The sequence below is a fragment of the Alosa sapidissima genome, chromosome 7 (genome assembly GCF_018492685.1).
Source record: "Alosa sapidissima isolate fAloSap1 chromosome 7, fAloSap1.pri, whole genome shotgun sequence".
Lineage (NCBI taxonomy): Eukaryota > Metazoa > Chordata > Actinopteri > Clupeiformes > Clupeidae > Alosa > Alosa sapidissima.
Window position 1 is genome coordinate 17260314 of NC_055963.1, and position 25357 is coordinate 17285670.

The 25357-nt window shown below is 41.4% G+C and overlaps 2 protein-coding genes across 2 annotated transcripts in view; both read left to right on the forward strand.

Moving 5' to 3' along the window:
- Positions 1-219: 219 nt before the first annotated feature.
- Positions 220-12954, forward strand: plp2b (proteolipid protein 2b). Its single transcript, XM_042098439.1, has 5 exons — positions 220-658; positions 8273-8428; positions 8703-8801; positions 10541-10634; positions 11282-12954. The coding sequence occupies exons 1-5, from the start codon at positions 563-565 to the stop codon at positions 11293-11295; spliced, it is 459 nt and encodes a 152-aa protein (XP_041954373.1). The 5' UTR covers positions 220-562; the 3' UTR covers positions 11296-12954.
- Positions 12955-14111: 1157 nt separating this feature from the next.
- prickle3 (prickle homolog 3) overlaps positions 14112-25357 on the forward strand; it is a 54052-nt gene continuing 42806 nt past the window's right edge. Inside the window, exons 1-2 of the mRNA XM_042098117.1 lie at positions 14112-14353; positions 14459-14539. Coding sequence (XP_041954051.1) covers positions 14498-14539 — 42 coding nt within the window. The 5' untranslated portion in view covers positions 14112-14353; positions 14459-14497. The remainder of the gene's footprint in view (positions 14354-14458; positions 14540-25357) is intronic.

Below are 25357 nucleotides of genomic sequence, written 5' to 3' on the forward strand. Positions count from 1 at the left end.
GCTAAAGCATTGACAAAAATACGACGTTTTTTCCATTCTAATTCAGTCGATAACACACACACTCGCGCGCGAGCTCGCGGACTGTCAGGCACTTCAGTTAGGCCTACCTATTTAGTTAGGTAGGCTACTCAGTTTAATTTCTGTCGCTGTTTCCCCCAAGATCTATTTCGACGACCAAGACCGCCTCCGCCCCCAACTCTGTCACTCTCACTCTCTCTCTCTCTCTCAGTTGTGGCTACTCCCAGGAGTAAAAAATGAAAGCCAACGCCCCGTTCTTCCTCAGATTTCGTTCTAACTGCTTGACATTCACTTTGGGGGAGGTAGATAGTCGGAGTCAAAGTCTGGCGCTCAGTAAGTCGTGCCTTAAACTTTGGTTCGGCAAAGTTAGCTTTGCAAGTTTCTTTTCCTTTACGTAAAAAGAGGCGTGTTTATACGATATAGTATCGTATATTTTTACAACGGGTTAATTACGTTTTCATTGTAACCTTGTCGGACGTATCCAAGGAGTAGGAAACAAAGTTGCGACTGAAGCATTTTGTTATTCATAGAGAAACTTTGAATCATGGCAGACTCAGGTGGAAGCCCAGCCGCGAACTTTTTTGAAAAGCTTAAGGCATATGTACGGACTCCGAAAGGAACTATTCTGGCAGCAGAAATTGTAAGTTTATCAACATATTAACATTTTCTTGATATTATTTTACCACAATATAGCCTATGGACGTGGCCTATAGTTAGAGTACTGCACTCGAATATGGCAACTGTAGCCTATACCACTGCTGCCATTATAAATAAACATACATGTTTTATACTATACACCATACTACTAGGTAGGCTACTAGCCTCTTAGGCACACATGTGGAAAACAAACCATGTGGTTTGTGTTTTGTTTTAAAGTCGAAGTAGGCCTATTTCCAGCTGATTACATGCCCGTTATACGAAGACGAATAGCCTATAGTCCAATAGCTAAGAAGTGATTAGCTATTTCGGACCTTTTATCGCAATCATTTCATTCCTTCCTGACTCGTTCCAACCCTCAGTCATTGAACTAGTTTCGAGGAAATTGTAGATAGGCTAAATATCAAAGTACGTTAACGATGAACAATGTACTGCAGGTTACACGGGGACCATATGCAAATACCTGTATGATGTTTAACTTTCTTGCCAAAGATGTACCTTATACATTAGCTGTCCCTACGTTAGGGCGTGCGTAGGCTACTATGGGTAAAGTACTGTCAATGCCTCATTCATCTTTATTCCAATACTACCACCTACTCTGCAAAGTACAGAGATGGGCTACAATAGACGAGTCAGCAGCTTTTACACATTCTCAGTGTTATACAGCCAAGGTGGGTCCGTTAGGGGGAGTCTTGTGTGGGCATGGAATGTGAGCCATGTGGTCCAGATAGCCAGCTGAGGCGCAGGGCCGCCAGGGGTCAATCTGTGGGGTCAGGAAAATGCATCGGGGTCGTTCAAACTTCTGCGTGCAGCCTTGTGTTGCCCTCTGTCACTTAGCACCAAGCAGACAGAAGTTACAGGCCACACAGACAGAGAGACTCTGATTAAGTAGGCCTACTTAAAGCATTCCATAGTAGATAGTCAGTACTTGCAAGACTTGTGAGAGAGCTTGTGTGAGCTGTAGTAACCTACCCATCTCACCTTCTTGACACTCTGCATAAGCATATTCTATTCAGTGAATTGTAGTTGAAAAAGGAAGAAGGGGAAGCTACTGGTTAAAAGCGATTGGATTGCTGGGGAGATGATGTAGTCAGGAGACAGCCTTTCAAAAGACTTGCGGATTGATGGTGAAGTAATCCCGAGCCTTATAAACTTATGTTTTTTTATTTTGACATAGTGTCTGGCTTGAGTTTAAAAGATGTTTCAATAAATGTAAGCTCCTTCAGTAGAACTTTCCAGTGATGGAATAGAAATCTGACTGCAAAAGGTAACGTTAAACACAACCCCCATATGCTACTTCTTACTGTGTTTATTTACATGTGTTTACTGTAAACAATCATAATTCCTGTCAGCTCATCCCCTACATGCAGGGCAAGACTACCATGTCTGAAAGACTTGGGTAATATGTAACCCCAGTGAGTTTTTATGAATGCATTCATGTGTTGCTTAAGTGCTCTTAGGCCCTTTCTATGATGAACTAAGCAAGATGTTGTAGCACACAACTTTTCACCATAGACATTCAACTTTATGGTGGCTTGTCTCCCACAGCTCTGCTATGGTCCTGCTGGGCTGAGCTGTATTAGTGCAAACAATAGTGTTGCTCAGCCCACATAATTCTACTCTGCGCAGTGACATGCCCTAGCTATTTATTTAGAGCTATATGCTGTGGAAAGTATTCACAGCCAGGTCCAACATGATGTTTCTTGTACCATTCACAGTTTAAAAGTGAAATGATTAATTGTGCATGTACCAGACACACCTATCTCAGTGTTGGTGTGGCACGCTGACACGCCCCATGAAATTGTGTCAACAGGAGACAAGAATTTTAATAGATGTGCTTTTCACGTTTTATAACACTGCACTGTATACAGTACATTAACAGGAGTATAGTAAGCATTTCAAAAATAAATTGAGACTGTGTGTGTATTTGTGTGTATCTGTGAAGTGCATGGTCACGTGACAAAAATGTTGTAGGAAATGTCACATGCACCATGTGCTGCAGCTGCACTGTGATGTTATTGTATGACTGTTCTAATCTAGATAATTCTGTCATGTATAAAAGCATGCCTTGCATATTTGCCATTGCCATTGCTATTTACATAGAAGATATGACAAGAGAAAGAGAGAAAATATGCTGTGCACCCTGGCCTACACTCCTTATTGGAATACCTTCAGAGTGTGCCACCATTTGTATGTCCTAAGTGTAAATATTTGAGTGTGTCATGTGTTTGCTTTGTAAATGTATGTGTGTTTGTGTCTGTGCCTATGCTTTTGTCTTCGAAAGTGTGTCTCTTCTTCAGAATGCACTGTGTGTGGGTTAGTCAGTGTGCGTGCATTTGTGTGTCAGTGTGCGTGCATTTGTGTGTGTGTGTGTGTGTGTGTGTCTTTGTCAGTCAGTGCATTTGTAAGTGTGTGTGTGTGTGTGTGTGTGTGTGTGTGTGCGTGTGTGTGTGTGTGTGCGTGCGCGCGCGCGCGCGGGGCCTCAAATCCTTGTTGGTTGTCTACTGCTGTGCTGCAGGCCCGTGCTCACCAAGCGTGTACCCAGCCTTGGGCTCCCCATTCGTGGGCGTCCTCAGAGCAGCATTGGCTCACTCGCACTGAATAGATCCCCATTGTGTGCGAACCTCGCTCTCCCCAGCCAGAGCAGAGCAGCCGCGCGCACAGAGGCGGCTTGTGCCAGTCGCTGGAACACAGAAGACCTTGATGCATGTGTGTGTGTCTTCAGTCGGCAGGAGCGGGTGAGGGAAGGGAGGGGAGGGGCAGGGTGGCTTCTTGCATCATTCGTTGCCCCTCCGCCCGCTGCTAGCACATGCTGCTGCCCCAGTGATCTCCGTTTGTGGCCTGCAGTGGCAACTGCCACACTGGTGGCATGAGTGGGTGTCTTCCACATGAAGATGAAATGCATTCATGAAATATGTTGCACTGAATGATTTAGTACGACACAAACACTGAATCAGTAGGACTCTCTGAAAGCACTAATGGGTCTCCTGAACTAGCAATGACATAAATATTTCCAGAGCCGTTTATTATCCAAAATGTCAGGCTACACTTTTTTGCAATATATAATAATAATAACATACAGCTGTTGTGCTGTTCACTTTATGAATGAATCTTATTTGTATGTCCTAAGTGAGATTATGTAACACTCTCATCATCACACACACACACACACACACACACACACAGAGTGACTGCAGCCAGCAGAATTTTTGTTGTTGTTGTTGCCTGGATTCGTCCTTCGAGTGTCAAACTCGCTCCTAAGGTGCTGAGGGTGTTATAAGCCATCTGAGGCCTGGGGCGACAGTGAGCCTTTACCTCGTGTGAGTGAGTGTGTGAGTGAGTGAGTGTGTACGGCGGCAGCCCTAGTTAACCCTGAGCTCCAGAGCCTTCCCCCGGCTCTGCTTGTGTTTCTGTTTCCATCCGCCCCACCACATGAGTCATCGGGCCTATTTTTACCCAGAATTCCCCTCTGTGGAAAACGTTATGGGGCACTTGCATTGGTCTTGTGCCACACACACACACAAATACAGATAAATGTAATTACCATGGTTACCATAAAAACCATGCTCCATATAGCTGTGTGTAAATGAGCAGCCATGCTTGTCCTGTAGTCCTGTCTTGGTGAGCTTAACCAAGTGCAGACACTGCTATGCCACTGTAAAGAGAAGCTGGCTCAGTAGCACCTCACTGGGCGCCAGTTCAGGGCAGAAGTTTGATAAGAATGTTTGCTCTCTGTTTTTCTCCTTCTTTCTTTTTTTTTTTTTTTTTGTCTTGTTATCGATGGAAGAACGCCTTTTATGGCAAGTGGCTGGCTGGCTACCTCACTCACTCCATTTCTCTTTATGACCCATGGCTCACTCACTCTGAAACTAAAATTGGAACTAGGAGTAGATATACAGTATGTGCCGTACGTGCTCTGATGGTGTATGTGCCGTGAAGCTAAAAGTAATAGTGGAGATTTGCAATAGAACTACTGCTATTCAGCAAACTCCACAGAGGATGTTTGGCCACATAGAGGGAAGGGTCAGACCTGCAATTGTTGTTACAAGGAAGCGGGAGTCTTGTGGCTGATGAAATTTTGCAACGCTGTCAGCGTAATGCTTGGTCAGGTCTTTTAGGAGGCTGGATTGAAAATGCTAACTCTAGCATCCGTCTGTGGCATGGCCCCTTTCCTCTGTTTCTCGTCCACTGATATTCCACAGAGGCCTTTAACTTTTCAGGGATTTCTTTTGAAGGAGATGTTTAGATATTTTATATGGATTTAAGGGAAAAAAAGAAGTTGAGCAAACATACACAAACAGTTTATGAAATCATGGAAGTATAGTAATGAATTCATGAAGGGTTCCTTAGTTAGTACTAATTACAATGTGAATGAATGAATGAAAAAGTATAAATAAAAGTAAATATGGAAAAGTATAAATAAAAGTATATTTTAGGGGATTTGTATTCTTTTGGTGTTTCCTAATGAGTAGAGGAGTATAGCTTCCTAAAAATGGCAACAGTTGCAGCAGTCTGTGGTCCAGCCCCTTTTCCGTGGTAAAAGTGCCTCTGGCCACAGCACAACCAGGCCTTTTTTCCCCTGAATGTCCAGCTGTCGCTGACACACACACACACACACACACACACACACACACAGCTGACACCAGCATGTCAGACGCCTGTCACTTTAAATCTCACAGGTGTCATCGCACCCTGCTGAGAAATTGCTCGTTTATTTAGCACCTACTGGTAAAGCTATATAACCGCTCCATTTGGTGTCTCACGGCAGTCACACTCAAGTCCGCTAATTTAAAACTTTAAGAGCAGGCAGGGAGATTGTGTTTCACTTTACTTTCACCACAACATGTCTGTTCTGGTTGCTGCCGTTTGGCTTCACCTGTTTTAGTCATTTTAGACTATTTTAGTCATCTTTCTCGTACTGATACGACTGCTAAATGAGTCATGACGACTCATATTCAGGATTTATGCTTGGGAAACCACTCCCGTAGTCAGGAAAAGAAAAGTCCTTTAAAGAAGTGTTTCAGCTCAAATTCAAATTGATCTTTTTCACTTCAAATAATTTGATACAAATATGTAGTGGTGTAGATACCAAACTCCCTTGTTTGTTCAGTCTGTTAGTTTATTGAAGAACTAAATACTGTTTGAGGCAAGAGTGTGAAGAATTTGCGTAGATTTATTTTAATTGTTTTTCACTTGTTAGCATGGTTAGCATGTAACCGGCAAAAGTAGACAAGGCATATTTAGCAGCCGGCCATGTATGCAAGGATCAACTGGAGGTATTACATGTGAAATTCATTTTAGTTTGATGTTGGTGAAACTATTCCTACAGTATTTCTATTCCTAAAGTTTGCAGTCTTATGACTTCTAATAGCTTGTGATACTGGTTGGTTCAAAGGTTTAATTCATACAGAACTGCTCAAATGACCCAATCTGAAAGCATTGTATATTGTTGCCCTGATAAGCAGTGCTTTCTCTCTCTGTATAAACTTAGTGTTTTCTTCTGCTAGCAGTCAAAACAAACCCAAGACAAAGAAGTGACTGTGTCCACTTCAGTGACCCAGTCTTTATGGTCACTGCTTTATTCTGACTTGTAAAAAAAAGAGATTCAGAAGTCTGGATCAGTCTGACTGTGTGGTTTTTGAGGCCTTTGTCTGTAACAGCCTGGTTGAACCAGACACACAGTATCTGTACAATAAATAAAACTAAGATGAGAGCAATAAGGCTCATCAGTAACACATAAATCAATTAAAGTAAAGTAATAGATATCTTTAGAAAAACATATTAAGCACACAGTGAATAACAACATGATAAGGAGAGTCATAAAATTACATAAATTAAAATTAAAAAAATTATAAATTATGACACAGAACCCTCAACTACAGTTAATTAGACAGCTAGTCCCATAGTCCAGTTTTCAATTATATAGATTCTCCCCAACCTCTTCTGCCACTGTCTGAGACCACAGTCCAGAAGACCCCCGACTCTGTTCTCAGGTCTGTTAAGTATTACTGTTTTAAATAGCTGCTGCTGTTGTTTTTAGAGTGCAGCATCATTGATACTCAGCCAGGTTGTTTCAGTAAGGGGTCTCTCACCAGCCTGCTTCCATTAACTAGACCACAGTACACAGTGTGAAATGTGTGGTGTCGAAAGCAGGTCAGAACTAGGCATAGACATATAAGAAGTTCAATCAGTGGTACACACACATGCACACTTATTTCCTTCTGTCACAAGAGATACACACACCCACGGCCTACTCTCTTCTGGCCCTCTTTCACTCATGTATATATATATATATATATATATATATATATATATATATATATATATATATATATATATATATATATATATATACACACACACACATACACATGGCCGTCTCTTTTACACACACATATACACATTTTCTTCCTTAAAAACACACATACCGACTCATTCACACAGGCTCACAACCCACCACGTGTTTTAGTTATTGAAAAAGCCCCTGAAGGCTCACAAACTCATGAGAGATTTGAGGAATTTGGGACCCAAATGTTAAGTGACACACTCCGGCCCGACAGCAGTGGACCATCCGTTGGGGCACTAGCTCCCCTGGTTGTCATGACCGCATGCAGAAGCCTGCAGCAGGCGCTGTTTACAGGGGCTGTAGCCTAGAGCAGTGGTTCTTAAACTGGGGGTCGCCAAAATTTTTGGAGGGATCGCAAAATTATTTGCAGTCTGGATTAAAGACATTTTTCTAAAGGTTTTTAGTCAAAGGCTGCCATTGACATAATGCCTTTGGTGTTGACATTGCCTATCTATGAGAGAAGACATTTTCTGCCTCTGCTTCCAATGCCCATCTCACAACATTTCCAAACCAAATTCCGCCGGTTAGAGAGAAGGGGGTTGCGAGACTTGCCACATGTTATTTGGGGGGTCGCCAGACAAAAAGTTTGAGAACCACTGGCCTAGAGGCCTAGCCTAGTTTTTGGAGCGGTCAATGGCTGTTTGTAAAATAGCCAATATTTTACCAATATAGTAATTTATAACAAGCTTAACACGACTTGACTGGACTTTTAGCTCTTATCTCTGTCTTCTATGAAAGGAGAACTTCTGTGTTTCTCATCCTACACCTTAAATCTGTAAAAAAAAAGTTTTATTGACAATTATCAGATATGGCAGTTGTGATAAGACAAATGTTGAGGAAATCCCAAACTCTACATTTGAGAAACCTTCAAGTGATGCCCTTGAAGAACATGCTGTGGTTCCTCATCCTGTTTCAATGCAAGACCAGAGGTGCGATCAAATTTGGCAAACAGTGGTGAACGTGTTTTCTCTGAATTATAACAGTAACACTTAGTCCAGCTCTAATCCAGCTCCACTGTATGTCCGCAGAGAATTACTTCCTCAGACTATTTTTGACTGTTCGCAAACGTTCTGGGGTGCTATGGCGCTATGTCTAACTTGGGTCATTTCCTGGTCCCACTCCATCTCTTTCTCCTGCTCGCTTCCTGTCACTCTCTCTACTGTAGTGTCCGATTAAAAAGGCATAAAAATCCCCCAAAAATATTTTAAAGGAATATTCATCTTCATGTCCTCTCCCTCTCACTGCTTTCAGTTGATCAGCTTCATCATCATCATCTGCTATGCAGCTTCGCTGTACAGTGGCTACTCCTCTGTGGCCGTCTGTGAGATGGTTTTTGCCATCATCTTCATGGTGGTCTTCACGATGGAGCTGGACAAGCAGTTCCAAATAATTAGCTGGCCCTGGTCTGTAAGTATCCCACAGAGCAACGTGCCCCTCACACATCAGTGGTGTGTTGGCAAGCATCTCATGTGTCACCCACATCAGCACAGTTTAGTACATTTACACACATCTTACGCACACACTTATTTGATTACCCGTACAGTCAATCAAACAAATTTCTATTTATAGAATCTATATTTTTAGCACATTTTCTCCAGAGATAAAGACCTTCAGAAATATTTTAATAGAGTAATAATGTCTATATACTGATCTATGTGTCCAACCTCTCTTTTGCTCCCAGGACTTAATCCGCGCTGCTATTGGTGCACTCCTTTACCTGATCACCTCTATCATCTGTCTGATTGGTGGAGGGGGAGACGGAGCGCGCATTGCTGGTGGGGTGAGTCAGAGCTCAGTAAAGTTTTTTGTAAGCTGATGCGTGGTGAGCTTTCTGGCGCATAATGGCTGCCGTGCATCACCCAGGTGGGTGCTACACATTGGTGGTGGTTAGGTTCCCCCTTCACTGTGAAGCGCTTTAGGTCTCTTGAAAAGTGCTATATAAATGCAATGTGTTGTGTTATTATTGTTAGCCCCTTACCCGGGCACAACCTGCTCACAGTAGTGTGTTCATTGTGATCAGTCTTCTGGTACCTCTATAGCGCCACCACTTGGTTTGATGCTAGAAATGGCACTTATGGGGCAGCTTCGGTGCAAGGGGCAGCATCCCATACCACATATGAGTTCAGCACATGAGCACCCAGGTTTGAGTCTGGCATGAAGTAATTTCTCAATTCCACACCCATCTCTCTCCCATTCTCCCATTTCCTGTCTACCTTCCACTGTCCTATCAATAAAAAATAAATATTCAAACAACAACAAAAGAAAGAAATATTAGTCCTAAGCTTTGTCTTCTCATCATGTTATGTCCCATTACAATAGCAATGAAAAATGGAGGATAAACTTGACTTTGGGCACATGTAGTAGTCATATACTGTAGTTGGGGAGAAGAGAGGAGAGCTGGAGAAGCACGGGAGATGTTCATGGATATCTGCATGCATCTGTGCTTGTGTGCTTGTATCTATTCACACACACACACACACACACACACACACACACACGTGCGCACATTCTCCAAATCTATCAGTTGTAAATCTGGCCTCAACATAAAGCTCATTTCATCAAGCTCCTGTATTCATGTGTGCCATCTCCTCGTTCAGATCTCCGTCTTCACATGTCCTCACAATCCTCCTCCTCACAATGCTTCCTCCATATACTATTTATATGGGGTGACAGTTTCCTACACATGAATTAAGCCAAGTTCTGGACTCAAAGAGAACTTAGATGGAGTTGTATGTTCAAAAAGCATTTAGACTAGGCTTACTCCATTTACAGCCAGCAGCAGACCAATGGATACCTTGTCTTAGCTGAATTACTGAAGCTAAGCAGGTGTGGGCCTGGTTAGTACTTGGATGGGAGACCTCTTTGGAAAACTAGGTTGCTGCTGGAAGTGGTGTTGGTGGGTGGCCAGTAGGTGGCACTCTTCCCTCTGGCCAAAAAAGATCGATCCCAATGCCCCAGTGCTGTGACGGGGGCACTGCACTGTAGGAGATGCCGTCCTTCGGATGAGACGTTAAACCGAGGTCCTGACTCACTGTGGTCATTAAAGATTCCATGGCACTTATCGTAAAGAGAAGGGGGTTCCCTGGTGTCCTGGCTAAATTCCTAACCTGGCTCATTCAATCTGGCCCCCTAATCATCCCCCACTGTAATTGGCTCATTCACTCCCTCACTCTCCACCTCAAGCTAGTGTGTGGTGAGCGTTCTGGCGCATAATGGCTGCCGTGCATCACCCAGGTGGGTGCTACACATTGGTGGTGGTTACTAGTGAGGTCCCCCCATCCATGTGTTGTAAAGCGACCTTGGGTACCATGAAAGGCGCTATATAAGTCGAAGGTATTATTATTATTATTTATGGAAAATATCCCATAGACAACATATTAGTTTGATGCCTAAGTTTCTAGGTCTAATGTACAGTAAACATGCTGATTCACCTAATTGAGCTGCATGCCTGAACTGGTTCTTTAGTCACCTAACTAAATCTAAATCAAACTAAATCTTGATCCTTGTCTCTTCCTTAAGGTGTTTGGTTTGCTGGCTGGCGTCCTGTTTGGTTATGATTCCTACACCATCTACATGCAGATCAAGAGTGGCGGACATACTGCTGCCCCGACAGGTGTGTTTCTCTGTGTGTGTGAATATGTGTGTGTGCGCGCATACACACCTTTGCGTGCGCGCATGCATATTACAGAAATATGCATATTACAGAAATATGTTCACACAGAAATATGCATATTACAGAAGTATATGTTCACACAGTTTGTCAGTGTTTAAAACATCAACAATTATCCATGTCTGCATTGCAGAAATGTGAGGGAAAATATCTCAGTCTCTCAATGCAGCTACACATTTATTGACATCATTAGCTGCTTTCAGACATGTCCTCCGCAGTATATGTGAATCTTTGTCAGACGGAGGTCCGACCCTTTGAGTGATTTAGATATGATGCTAACATGCAGACATTATGTGTGAACGGCACTGACGCACACAGAATCTCCGCGTGGTTGAACAGGTTGAACGTGGTTGAACAGAATCTCTGCATGTTCTTCGATTCGTTTAGGCATGAGCTCATTTACATAATGTCCGTCGGAAATACTAGGAGGGGAGTAGTGTAAGGGCTGGCTAAGTTCGGAGTTGTCCGGTTATGTTGTTCAGATACACAGCCCAGTCGCTTGACACACGCAGAACATGCAGATTGATGCTTCTGTTGTCCCTGTGCCTCAAAGCTTTCATCACTGTAACTGTTTTTTATTATTATTACAGATGAGGGAGTGTAAATGAGGTTGCCCAGCAATAACTACATCAAGAAGGAGGGAATAATGAACAACTACAAAAGTGAAGTGCACAGAAGAGAAAGAGAAATCAAGGATGGCAGGGGGATCTGTAACATGTGTACCCTCAGAAGACCAGTAAATATTATAAGTAAATCACATTCACTAAAAACACGGAGATGGAGCACCATATTATAAATAAGAGCCTAACCCCTCATCCATATATTTGGTAAGTAAAGAAAGGACCTATGTTCCTGACCTGGAACATAGTCATTATGTGGGAGGATCAAGATAATTATGATGATCCTCCTTTGAGATTTTGAAGTAAATTGCACCAGTGTTTTTCCAAGTTATGTGAGCGGGGACACACATACACACAAACACACAGATGGACGGACCCGATTACAATGACAACCAAGTCATGACACCGATAACAGTTTATGACCAGTGGCACATGTGAAAGAAGACAAGAAAGATAGCAACGAATAGAGCCTACAAATATAGGAAACGAGCCTCAGAGACAGGAGTCATTCAGTTAACTGTGTGTCCCTTTTCACAGCCCCAGACCCCCAGACCTGGTCTACTCTTGTGAAAGGGAAAGTTGTAAATATTGCACACAAACAAGTACAACCTGTTCATGCTATCTTCATTTGGTGCTATTTTAGTTTTCAATAAAGCAGACACTGCCTCTCAGGGTTGGTGTCACTGACATTTGGAGGGTTACTTCAGCATTTAGCATAATGTCATTTTATTTTCTATTTGCACATTAACAAAAGAATGGTAACAGATAATGTGATGTCTACCAGTCTTAGTGCAACTCCACTGAACCCGAGCATGCAGCCACTTACTTAGGCATAGAGTAGCCCCATAACCTTTAAATTTTGACCATTTTGACCAGCTTTGTGGATGACATGGCAAGCAATAAAGTAAAACTTAACTGTATAGAGTATTGCTGTGATATTCATGTAATATTGCTCTCAAAATGTTTTTTTGTATGTCACCTCAGAGTGTACACCTGTTGTTGTTGTTTTTTTTCCTAAAACTTGAATTTGTGAGAATTGAATACATATTTCTTTAGCAGAAGGAAGGGAAAAACTAATTTGGTGTTTTGAATGTGTTTGCGTAATCGTATAATAATTTCCTTGTGTCTTCACAGATTATGAAACAGTTAGTTGCGTAACTGTAGTAGGCTACATGTTCTTTGGTTCCTTCTGTTCCTCCTGATAACATTTTTGCCATTCTACAGTGACTATACAGCACCTGTTTCTGTTATTTTAATACGCAGTGTTTTATTTTTAAGAGGATGGATAATTTTTTTATTTTATTTGGAAACCTGCAATTTGCTAATGACACTTTGTATATTGTCATTCCATTTTGCTAACAATTGAGAGTGTTATGTGAGAACAGCAGCTTTCAGGCCATAATCGTAAACTGTTTTTGTTTTTTTCAAATGATGCCAACTCAGGATATACCATTTCCCCCTCATTTTTTACAAGGTTGATAAGTAATATAAAAGATGAGGCAGATTGTGATGTGTCCATGTGTTTATTTTTAGAAGGTAAATGTGTTGTGAATGCAGTAGATTGTTGTCTGATAATACATGTGGCTGTTGCCTTTATTGTTTGTGCTGTGTAGACTTCATTAAAATACTTGTAACTAAATTAATTCATTTGCATGTTTCTCACTTCACGTTTAAGTCACAATATTCAGCTGAGAATACCTAAAACATGATGGCTTACAGTAGTACCATCTCTAAAAGAGGTTTCCCGCTTTGCTTCTCAATGAAACGCCTGCAGGTGGCAGCATTGCACGCTGAATGTGAACGTTCACAACCATTCAAGAAGTTGTGCATGGTGGATGGTTCGACTACCTTATGAGTGGTTTCAACAAAAGGCAGGTGTGCAAGCAATAATGCCACAAAACTCGGCTTCATGAGGGATTTTGTACTTCCCACAACACTGCAGGCTGATATTAGATCTCTTGTGCTTTGCCCTGTAGCTGGTCAAAGCAAAACCAGGTGAACTCACCTACCCTCACATGGGCATGCCAGAGTACACCAAATGGCAAAGAAGATTACGAAGGTTTTGTCCTTGTTAACATCCTTACTTCATTTGTTCTTCTTCTACAGATGTCAAAACAGTGGTTGGTAAACTCGCTGTCACCACGGGTTGCGCCTGTGAACTCTCTTGGCCTATTAACCCAACATTCAAATATTTACTCTAAAGTTGGCCAGTGGGATGGCTGGAACAGGACTTCGCAAAATTAAATTTAGTTGAGCCAGCACCTCAAGGATAGTCCGGTATGCTGAGTTGTAGACTTGGCTAATCCCAGGGAAACAGTAATAATACACATTGACACAACATTTTAGAAGCCAAACTATAACAGATCTTTGGTTGGTTGTGGTATTTCTAGTGTATTTTTTATGCATGTCGTCCAGTCAACGGGTGCCATGTTATCAATGGAACTTCAACAGGACAGTATAGAGAGGTGTATATCTTCACTGTATTGATACTTGGCTTTCAAAAGGCCGAGGATAATCCACTGTTTGGGGTCAGTTGATTAATCCTTTGTATAACTCTCGCTGACCCTTGTTTATGTCGCAAACTAAAAAGGTTGAGGAGAGACATTCCCAGGAACATGGGGTCAGAATGAAAGGTGTCCGCGTAAAAGTGCGTGTAAAGTTACAACAACCCTCAATTACCACGATTACACACTTCGATAATTATGCGAAGCCTGCTTTGCACGACTACAAAACCTCGATGGCTCCTCCTACAACCAGCCGGCGATTTCATGTAAAAAAAGAAAAGATGGGATGGGATGGCGATGGGATCCCCCGGTGTTCATACATAATTCCAAACAACATAGCGGTTAGGCAGGTAATGGGTGTCAACGACAGCCTAGGCTAGGCTACTTTGTAACCATTACGTTACCACACGAAACAATCCTCTAGGTGTAGCCCGCCTCTGCGCGTCACGCTCTGAACGCATTTTATGAGACCTCCAGAGTAGGCTATCCCGTCCTGTCCTCGTCGCTCCGCTGGAAACAAAGACAAACTTAATTGGAAGTATGTAAAGTTGGGATTTAGGAGTGTACATGGTTTATTGATACGTGACGTCGGTCTCGGACTATAGCAGTTTCATGTAAATACTCACCGAAAAACCTTCCACAGGGTTTGGACAAATAAGCGGCTTGTTCTTACTCCTTCGAAATGTTCACTCGCGGATCCAAAAAGCGACGCTCCAATCGTATGGTAAGTCCGCCCAAATTTCTTGATACCTTGGGCGATTTATGTCAATCTGATGGACTGTGCGGTTCGTAAAGGCCATAACATTGTTACAGATAGAGTCGGTATTCTGTGACTAGAGATCGAGTCTGTGCCAGAGCTACTTAACTTTTTCCTCCCTGTTCTACCTGGGAAGGGGTGGGATACTTTACCTATGGCAATGTGTAGGGTGCTCAGAGATGTGTAGGTGGGCCTGTTAGGTGAAATTGTTCTTTTAACGAGTTAAAACTGCTGTCTTGGTTGTCTCGCAGCCTTAGTTTTTATTTAGGTGGGACGTTGGTCAGTATTTATGAAGTTTTTCGTTGTATTAAAAGTTAGCTAGTTTATTGGCGCAAATGTGCAAATGCGCTATTAGAATACACCTATGCGCTTTTCTTTGAGTTTTACTGACATCTAATGGGTATGTAATGAATTCAGTCTTTGGTGTTGCTCTTTTCTCCTAGTTACAATTGCGTTGTGAAGGAGGTGCTTATGTCTAACGTCACTACCGCTCACCTGAACAGGTTACCTCCGAACAACCACATAGCTAGTCCAACCTAGAGGAGCCGCAACTGCAATTAATCAGAAAACAAAATTCATGAGATTTTGTTGCTCTGGGCATCTCATGACTGTTCTTAAGCTTCCTTAATACCATCGGATATCACAATGTTCTTAAATCATCTCTGCCTTAAAGCCACCATTTTAACACCATTATAACAGAGAGAGAGATAGGGGGTAAACTGTCAGTCTTGGTGATACTAATGCCAAGCAGGAATGGCGGACTGTAGTTGTACTAGTTTTCAGCTGTGAATGAAACATCTGGCATGCTGCAGACTTGGAGGCTGGCCAATGACTTTAAACACAGATACTGCTCACCCTGTAAAAATGAGTGCAAGGGACCCATGCTGAGCTGTACAAGGCTTCAGGGGGGTATAGTAATCCAAGCAGTTGCCCCCAGCTATGTTCATTTTTGATACAAACCTGTGATTATTTCAAGGGGACTATGTTTGTGATCAAGGGATTGTCAAACAGCATGTGATTTTAAATGTCAATTTAAACATCCTCTAACTGACATGAGACAATTGAGATGCCACATCAGGCTTTATGTCTTGACACACGACGGAGGAGTGGAGAGGAAACTCGTCTCTTTTGTTCTTTGTGTTTGCTTTACTACTTTCGAGGAAGTTAGCACGAGGATGCCGTGAGAACTCCTCTATTGTCCTGAGAGTCCTGGTGGCAAACCAAACAGCTGGAAAATAAATAGAAAACATAAGCAGAGACAACAACATTATTTTCCCTCCAGTTTGTGTGACCAAAGTCACTCTGACCATGCTTTGACCTTCTATGTTTTGGGTGCTGTTGTCTCTTACCTCACTTAAGAACCTCAAATAAATAGTTCTTCCATTTATTGTTTTAAAGTTACTTTAACTCTCAATAGTCACAAGGTTCTCTGTAGTAGTATGACCATAAAGCTGTGTGTATATTAGTTGAGTGATGCAGAAAAACAAACACAGGCAGTGTGGTAGTTCATAGGAAATCATTTGAATGAAAGTAATATTCTCACAGATGGCCAGTAAGAATAGATGCATTGGTTGCATTTTTCTCTATTATCATGAATCATGATTTTCTCTGATACATTGAGATGAATCAGCACGTGCTTGACATAGGACAGTGGAATTAATTCCGAGGCTTGCTTGGGCACAACTATCAGATGTATATTTACCAAATCATTTGTAAAATGTTCTGCAGTAACGCAGCATTTTCACAAAAGATTTTAGTAAAATTGTTTTGTATAATGATGAACCATTGCATGCATATTCAGAGCAGTATTTCCTGGGTGGTGAGCATGATCATCACCTTTGATTTGCTTGTGCAATGCCGTGCCCTTGCCATTGTAGAAGGCTGTCATTTGGAGATTTGAGAAAATACCACGCATTCCTCCATATGGCTGATTCCTTCAAAAGATGCCTGGAGATGTCTGCCTTGGTTTGAGTGTGCCGTGTGGTTTCATTTGATCTCAAATCCATGTCTCCGAAGGGCTGCAGAAATAAGAGACTTGCACCAGAAATTGCCAGCCTTGAGAACTAGAGAAATTCAACATTCTCAGGATGAATACTTATTTTATTTTATTATTGGAACATTGTGGTAGTCTGCGCTTCAACATATATTTCAAATGTCATTGGCAGTGAATGGCTTGCAAAGCAAACTGAGGCATTTCTTTGGTCTGCATGTCTGTTTCCCTGGCCTGTCATCCTTCCTCTGTCTGGCATGTCAGAGTTGGTACATTCTGTTGTGAGCACAGTTTGTGCTTACTGGTGCTAAGAGAGGGCCTCTACTTGATCTTATCCAGGCAAGTTGGCTCAAGTTTCCCACAATGCATCACTGGTGGAGGGCGGTCATGTTCATGACCTCTGACCTCTGATTGTGAATGTGTAACTCATTGTTTGACACACGTAGAGATGCAGTCAGTGGTTTCTTTATGCTTTGAAAAATTACATTTCTGAAGGATAATACCTGACAATTGTCAATGTCTTCTGCACATGTTGAGGCTTCTATATGGTTGTTTTACAATTTAAAGGGCCTGGACATGTAAACAAATGTATATTCAGGATGAATACTGATAAACAAAGTAACGTATGTGAAGTGCACAGTATATTGGGGAATGCTGTTTATTTTTTATGCATTTAGTACATCATTATTGCTGTTCCAGGAGCTTTTTTTAGTTTATGGCTAGAAAAACAACTTCCTGCAGCTTGACGTTAGTACTTAGTCTTTTTCCATGTAGCTTCAGATTCTGTACTAGAAGAGGCCCACAAGTGACAGCTGGGTCATATTTCACAAAAGTATCAATGAAATCTGTGGTGAAATGACTCTGATGAGACTGCCATTATGAATGCCATGTCCCCATGGTTACTATGGTGGTTGCTGTACAATGCTTTTGAGAAATAGCAGATGATCACAAACAGGAAAGAGGGCTTTGCTTATGTTATTGTGCTGTTTTTCTCTGTTCCTCTGAGAAGTACTGATAGCATGTATAGTATAAAATCAAACAAATAAAACTGTCTGGTCATTTAATAAAAAATACTGTTTGTAGCCAGAAACAAGTCAGATACATTATTGGGCATAGTCATGGGCACAAAGAAAACAACACTTCCTGGAAGGTACGTAGTAAGAGGATTTTTTTTTAATGTTTTTGGTAGGGCTGTCAAAATAACTAATAACTGATTAATTAATTTGAGAAAAAATATCTGATTAAAAAAACTAGCTCAGATTAATCGATTCCATATGACCTTTGACCCCGAGCCGTTCTAGTCAGTAACCATTAGACTGTAAAATGAAGGAGAGAGAAGAAAATGTGCTGCTTAGATCATTGATTGGAACATTTACTTTTAAAAAACGACCTGATGGTGTTGATAAAAATAAAGTGTTGATTAAAATAAAGTCCTCTGCAATGTCTGCAGCAAAGAATTTGCATATCACCAGAGTTCGTCAACTCTAAAGTTGTACATCAATGCAAAGAAATAGTGTTGACATTGAGGGGAGTATTAATTTATTTTTATTGTGTCCCCTAGGTTTTTTCTGTGGCCTGAAATGCCTTGTATGTGAAAAAAACTTCTTCCTGAAGCACTTTTGAATTGATTTCCTCAGCATATTAGGTCATATCATAAATTATTATGACCATTATTTGAACAGTGAAAATAATAATAAAGAGTTTTTGAACTTTAATGTCACTAATGCTGATTATTCAATGATTCATTTGAATTTAAATATTTAAAATACTTTCACAGCAAAACTTATATATGCGATTAATTTAGATTAATTAATCACAGAATATGTAATTAATTCGATTACATTTTTTAATCGATTGACAGCCCCAGTTTTTGGATAATGGTGTAGAGGGGGCATCCCCCAATCCCAGAATGCACTGGGTCATCAGGGGTAAACACAAGCCTTTGCCTGGAGCAGGGGCAATCTGATCAGACTGATGATCATATCACATCAGACTGATGACATATCAGTATGAAAGGCAGGATATCAGGGTCAGCGAAAACATGCACGAGTGTGTGAAAGGAAGAGTGATTTAGAGAGGGAGAGAAAATGAGATAGAGGGAGGGAAAGAGAGATACAGAGTTTGTGTGTGCGTGTGTGTGTGAACCAGGCACATCATCCATAATTGCTGTAGTCACAGCCTGTCACTGCTTGTTGAGGGAAGCAGAAGAATTGGCTGGCTTAATGAACAATGTTTAAATGCAAACGGAACAATCCCTTCAGTGATTAAAGCCTGATTATTAATAACATGTGCTCTAAAGCAGATGACTCAGTGTAATCCAGGGTACAGGTGAGCGCTTTAAGGTTGCCTCATACAGCAGCTATGTATGCATGACAAACAGCGGATTTGATAGACTAGTGTATGCAGGCCCCTTGTCCCCTTACAGGAGCTAGAAGTAGATTACAGGTTTTATCCCAGTACATACCGTCAATGGTTTTATCAAGTAATCTTCACTGGTGTAAGAGTGGCTTAGTAAGCATACCAAGTAAGTAAATAGTACAAACAGACATTATACACATGATGCAGATTATATAGATGCATCCATAATGATGGTCTCTGAGTTGCCGAGACTAATACTGTACACTTACGTAATAGACATAACAGTTGTGTTGAGTTCTGAAGTTATGCAGGCTATCACATCCAATGATTCACTATTATTACACTGAAATGACTCATTGAAATGACTCATTTATAACGATCTGTTTACCTGCTCAACAAAGAGCTATGCTTGCCAAGCTCTTGCACAAAGTCAGTGGGCATAACATCACCCGTGCCATTGCCAACTCCAAGTTAATGCATCTCTTCTTGTGAACACCACCAGGGATTATGGGCTGTGATCTAACAATAGATTCACTTCTACACATTCCATTCTAGACATTCACTTCTGCATTCTGTTATTCGTGAGCTTTGAAATCTGCTATGACTATATAGTGAAAGTACATGGTATAATTTTTTATCAGGAAAGCCCATTCTGGGAATTGAACATATGACCTCATCTTTGCTTGCTCTGCATGCTTTGGCATCGGATTTAAGCTAGACATAAACATTAAATATTTGGGTTTGTGGTGAAAATTACAGAGTGCCATCCATCACACATGGATGCATAATTATACAGAGAACCGTCTGCAACCTGTCTGTCTAGTTCTTATGCATTTGTAATTGGAACGCCTGACAGAATTCTGTGACAGTGAATTTGGAAGTCTAAATGAATGCTGTGGAAAATTTAAACTCTCTCCCTGTCTCTGACTTTCACTGTCTTCTTCCTCTTGGTTCTGTCTGTCTGTTGATCTGTCCTCCTTTGGGGCTGTCAGGCTGTCAGTCACTTGTGATGCTGGCATTGGTCTGTCTGTCTTTCTACATCTGTCTGTCTGTCAATCTGTTTCACAATTTCTTACTGCCTCTGAGTGCTTATCTGCCTGCTCTCTCTCTCTCTCCCTCTATCTCATTAAGCAGGTGATGACCCTTCTCATTTTGAGATTGGGTGTGGTTGCTAGTTTTCCCATTTCTCTTCATCCTTCTCTTTCTCTGTCCCTCCATCTTTTGTTATTAACCCTATGTCCATCCTTCTGTGTCTTTCTGTCTTTCCATCTCTCTTTAACCCTCTCTCTATCTCTTTCTCTGCATCTCCCTTCATTCCTCTCTTACTCTCTCTTCCCTTTGTCTCTCTGCTGCCCTCTCCCCTCTCTCTTTTTCTCTCTCTCTCTCTCTCTCTCTCTCTCTCTCTATCTCTCTCTCTCTCTCTTTCTCTCTCTCTGCCTCTACCTCTTTCTCTCTCTTTTTTTCTATCTCTCTTTCTCTTTCTCTCTCTCTCTCTCTCGCTCTCTCTCTCTCTCTCTCTTTCACAGGTCTTGCACAGGTCATGGTTCAGTGAAGCAGCAAAGAGCACTGACTCACTCAGCTGTTTGTTTGACTCGCCAGTTTCCATGGATAACACCTAGAATACACCCACTTCAACTGTGTGTGTGGGAATGTGTGTGAGTGTGAGTGTGTGTGAGTGTGTGTGAGTGTGTGTGAGTGTGTGTGTGTGTGTGTGTGTGTGTGTGTGTGTGTATGCTTATTGTGAATTTGACCTTTTCTCAAGTAACACATTAATTATTACATACATCTGATTAATTATTTCCTATTTGGCTTAGCACTGTGTGCTTTGTGTGGAAAAATGTGAATAGTTACTGACATTGTTTTTCCAGTGAGGATGTGTTTGTGCATCTCCAAAAACTCGTGGAGGTCTGTGTGACTCTGTGTGTATTCATTCACGTATTCTTCTCTCCAAAAACGAATTAATAGGGAGGTCAGGTGTCACATTTCAAAGGCTCTGGGATCAAAGCGACAGAAGTGATTCAGAGGCCGAGTGTAAACAGTGATTACTCCTGTTCTGTAACAGTGCTGTTTGCCAAGCGCTTGGGTCGCCATGTACCTGCAGGGTTACCATTCTCTCAAAGGACCATTCTTCTTAGTGCATTTGGGGGTTTTTTAGCCACATTTCCAGTCACAAACTTAGGGCACTGTTGACTGATGATGACCTTGCTGATGCAATCAAATAATGGGTTCTGTTTTTAATGTGCACCTAGCCCTGCTACTGATGAAAAGATTAAAAGTATAGTGCACTAATGTCCAGGCAGTATTCAGGGCTACTCTTCCAGCAACCTCTCTAAAATGTTCTATATTAAAGCCAGCCGTCCCTGTGTTTGTGTGTGCGTGTGTGCCTTTGTGTGTGTGTGCCGACATCCGTGCAGGAGTCAGACAGAGGCAGTAGCTCGTCCAATGTTTTTGTTGATCAGTCCTTGGCCTTTAGCGTGCGTGCATCCTCGACAGAGCTACAGGCTAATAGTCTCATCCGCCTGTAGATTTATGGACTCATAAGAACGATGTGTGAGTGCAGGGCCCTCGTGAAAAACACAAGGGCCCTTTTCATGTGCCATATATACACCCCAGGAAGGAGAAATGTTTGCTTGTGATGGAACAGTGATGCAGGATGGCAGCTCAGATCCCTCACCAGGAGAGTAGCTGACTGTAGGACACATCTGCTGATGATTTGCCATGGGCCAAGACATAAATAAATAAATCTGACATCCACAATTTTCCTGCATCAGATGATATAAAATAATGTGATTTGATGCAAAACAATTACATCACATTATTTATTACACATTTAATTCTAGATTTTCATTCTTGTTTTTCTTTTTCTTTTTTTAAAAGAAAAAAACACTAGAACCTTGTACTGTATAGAAGCTTTTATCCAAAAGCAACTTGGTCTTACAGCATGGCAAGGTAAAGCAACTTGGTCTTACAGCATGGCAAGGTAAAGCAACTTGGTCTCACAGCATGGCAAGGTCTTACTGTAGGCTACACGTGAGGTATACATTGATATGTGGTTTGTTTTTTGTAATAGGGAGGGAAAGTAATCTCATCGCCATCTAGTGGTTGCGTTCCTAGAGTTTAGCGGAGTGGAAGGGATTTTTTTTTTAGAAAAAATATATCTCGGTGCACATTGGGATCTTAATTTAATGTTATAAATATGTTAGGCACTGGGGTCACCTCTATTGCTTCAAGTGGTCATACTTTATTTTTAGGATCAGTTGAATTGTTTTGAGTTTTTGTTGTAACACGGTGATAAGGAACTACAGCTGCATGTGACGTCACATGTTTGGGCGCTTAATCTCTAACTGATCAATACGCAATTTGCTTAAAGGAGAATTCCGGTGTGATATTGACCTAAAGTGTGTTGAAACATGATATCGAGTGTGAACGTATGTCTCATAGCCCATCTCGGCTTTTCCCCTGCACTCCAAAATCTGGCGCTAGTTAGCCGATGCTACCAACAGCTTTTTCAATGGTGGTGCTTCGGCATCGGGCTAGCCATGCAAATAAATCACTGTTTTACACCATTTACGAGGCTCAATGTATCTCCACACTTCATTGGTAGACTTCCGAGGGCCCTGACATTTAAAACGAGACATTGAGAACTTTGAAAAAGCACTGGTAGTTTACTTACAAGACGATTTATACAGACAGTATCTTCACGAAGTTTAGCGTTTGCAGCCATCTTGAATTTAGTCACGATAAGTCTAGCGACGAGTAAGAATGAACAGGTATGATAAGGGATCAGATTCTAAAAATAATTCATTGGAAATGCATGGATACCAGTTTCTTCCAGTAGCAGCAACTGGAATCCATGCATTTCCACAGAATTATTTTTGGAATCTGATCCCTTATCATACCTGTTCATTCTTACTCGTCGCATGAAGAAAAAATCTCCAGTGTCTCTCCCTTTCCTTTCATGGTTGAAGACTTTTGCAAAGGTGCTTTGCTTAGGGATTTGGTGACACCATTTTATTTTCGGTTTCAGAGCCAAGAGACTTAAAAGAGCAAATCTGGGTTGGCTATCATGATATTTGGATACGAACAGTGTGAGAACCTCATGACCTACATAGTGGAAAAGCCTTGAGATCTATGCAGTGGTCTCAAGGCAAGGCAAGGCCAGGCAGTTTTATTTATATAGCACATTTCATACTGTACCAAGGCAGTTCAATGTGCTTTACACAGACAACAGTAGAAACAAGGAAATTGTATTACATAAAAGCAAACATCAGCAAGTTGTAACAACACAAAATAATACAATAAATAAATAAGAATAAAAAATAAAATCAAAATAGTAAAAGTAATAAAAATAAAATGAATAAGGTTTTAGTTAAGGAATGTTTGGCTGTGTGGAGTAGTGAGATGAACTGTTTTATCAGTTCCTGCATTCCTAGATACTCCATACATTAGTTGGGTCATAAAACTCTGACGCAGCCTTATGACCTTGTTATGTCTCTCTTTATTGGCTGCAGGTGCAGGTTCCTTTTATGGTTCTGTGTAGTTAAAAAGAACCATGTCTGAGTTAGGGAATGGTGATATACACTACTATGCCATATTTTATGGTATTTCTTGCAAGAATATATAGAAGATATATAAATTACGATAAGAAAATGCTACTATTCACCACTATCTTCTTGGCCACAAATCGCATCACCTTGCTGTCTTGAGAGCCATGCAAACACAAGCATTGATCCCAAAAAGTCAAGATTAATCCTGACTGCTGCGATGATCACTCTTCTTCCTCACCTAGATTTGAACTCTTCAGCCATGCTTATTCTTGCTCTACATGTGAGCTAACCATGTTGCAGCGTGTATATAAACATAGTCTTGGTAGTCTTGGTAGTCAAGACTAGTAATCTGAGCCCTGTATGGCTTATTTGATTGTGTAAAACTGAGAAATGTACCGGTATATGGTTAAGCTTTATTCAGCATTGTTGTCCTCCTCAGGAAGAATGCTGCCTTGGGCTATGGGCTGCTTGGGCTATTATTTCTGCCAAGTGGACAAATAATTCAGTGCTTCAATAGAGGGGTTCTTTCATTCTTCCATTTTCACTTAATTTCCTTTTTTCTTTCTGTCTGTCTCTCGTCATTCCATCTTTCCAAAGACATAGGTAAGCTGTGGTGTAATAAACGAGAGACCTCCATGAGCAGGGAGTGTGTGTGGAGTGTGTGTGTGTGTGTGAGAGAGAGAGAGAAGGAGAGGAAAGTTTAGTCGGGGTCTGTGAGGAAACAGAGAAGGAAAGGGTGCAGCTCACATCCTGTGTCAGCTTCCTTCCTTCCTTCCGCTTGTCTCCAGAAAGGGACAGTCCACTGCACACACAGACACACACACACACACACACACACACACACACACACGCGCGCGCACACACGTGCACACACCCCTACACACACACACACTTGGACCAAGTCACACATCAACACACACTTACACACATACACACACAGGTAAGCCTGGTGAAAAAAAAGTTATATCGTTGCTGACACTCACACACACACACACAGATACCACATATACAGTACATACACATGCATACATTCACTCACTCACTCACTCATTCACCCACTTACTTACAGAACTGACTCATATGCACACACACACACGCTGTGCTGTCTTGTCTGTTTGTCAATCGTCAGATTTACGACTTGCCCTAGAGAAGATTAACTGGGCTTAATTTAGAAGACACCTTCACTGGCTTCCATCTTTATGCAGTTTCTGGCATCGCAGAAAAGATTTTTCTCTTCAAACAGCTGTATGGTGGTAATATGGGGCATGTCTGAGTCTGATTTTAAGGCATGATCATGGCATACCCCACTGGAGGTGTGGAGGAGCACTGCAACCAGTGAAATACAGCTTCAGCTACCAGCTAAAGCATGTGGAAAACGTCTCTTTAATAGTGCTGAAAATTGATCATTATTTATGTTTTATAAATTGAAATTATCAAATGATGAGATGGTGAATACTGAACATTGTTATGTCCCGATACATTTTCCTGTTAAATTGCATATGACCTGTGAATGAATAAAATGGAATGTGAATAATTTGTTAGATCAAATGTTATGTACAGTATTTAAATCACATTTCATATTAGACTGCTGTTTCTTTTAGTATTATTTTAAACTATGTGCTGCTCACACAGTGACCAAGAGACTATAAGCAGGCTTACAGCTTTTGTAAGGGTAAGGTACTAAGAAAAGGGCATGTGGTGGGCTTTGAATGAGGGTTAGGCTGTGATGGTGCATGCTTGATTTACAGACTGTTATGGCAGTGTCTAAAATGGGCTATCTGTATTAAGTGTTCCCCTGTGTGTGTGTGTGTGTGTGTGTGTGTGTGTGTGTGTGTGTGTGTGTCTCTGTGTCTCTGTGTGTGTGTGTGTGTGTGTGTGTGTCTGTGTGTG

Coding starts and splice junctions, on each gene's coding strand:
- plp2b (XM_042098439.1), top strand. CDS start 563: ATGGCAGACTCAGGTGGAAGCCCAGCCGCGAACTTTTTTGAAAAGCTT. Junction 659..8,272: donor CTATTCTGGCAGCAGAAATT/GTAAGTTTATCA, acceptor CACTGCTTTCAG/TTGATCAGCTTCATCATCAT. Junction 8,802..10,540: donor GAGCGCGCATTGCTGGTGGG/GTGAGTCAGAGC, acceptor CTCTTCCTTAAG/GTGTTTGGTTTGCTGGCTGG.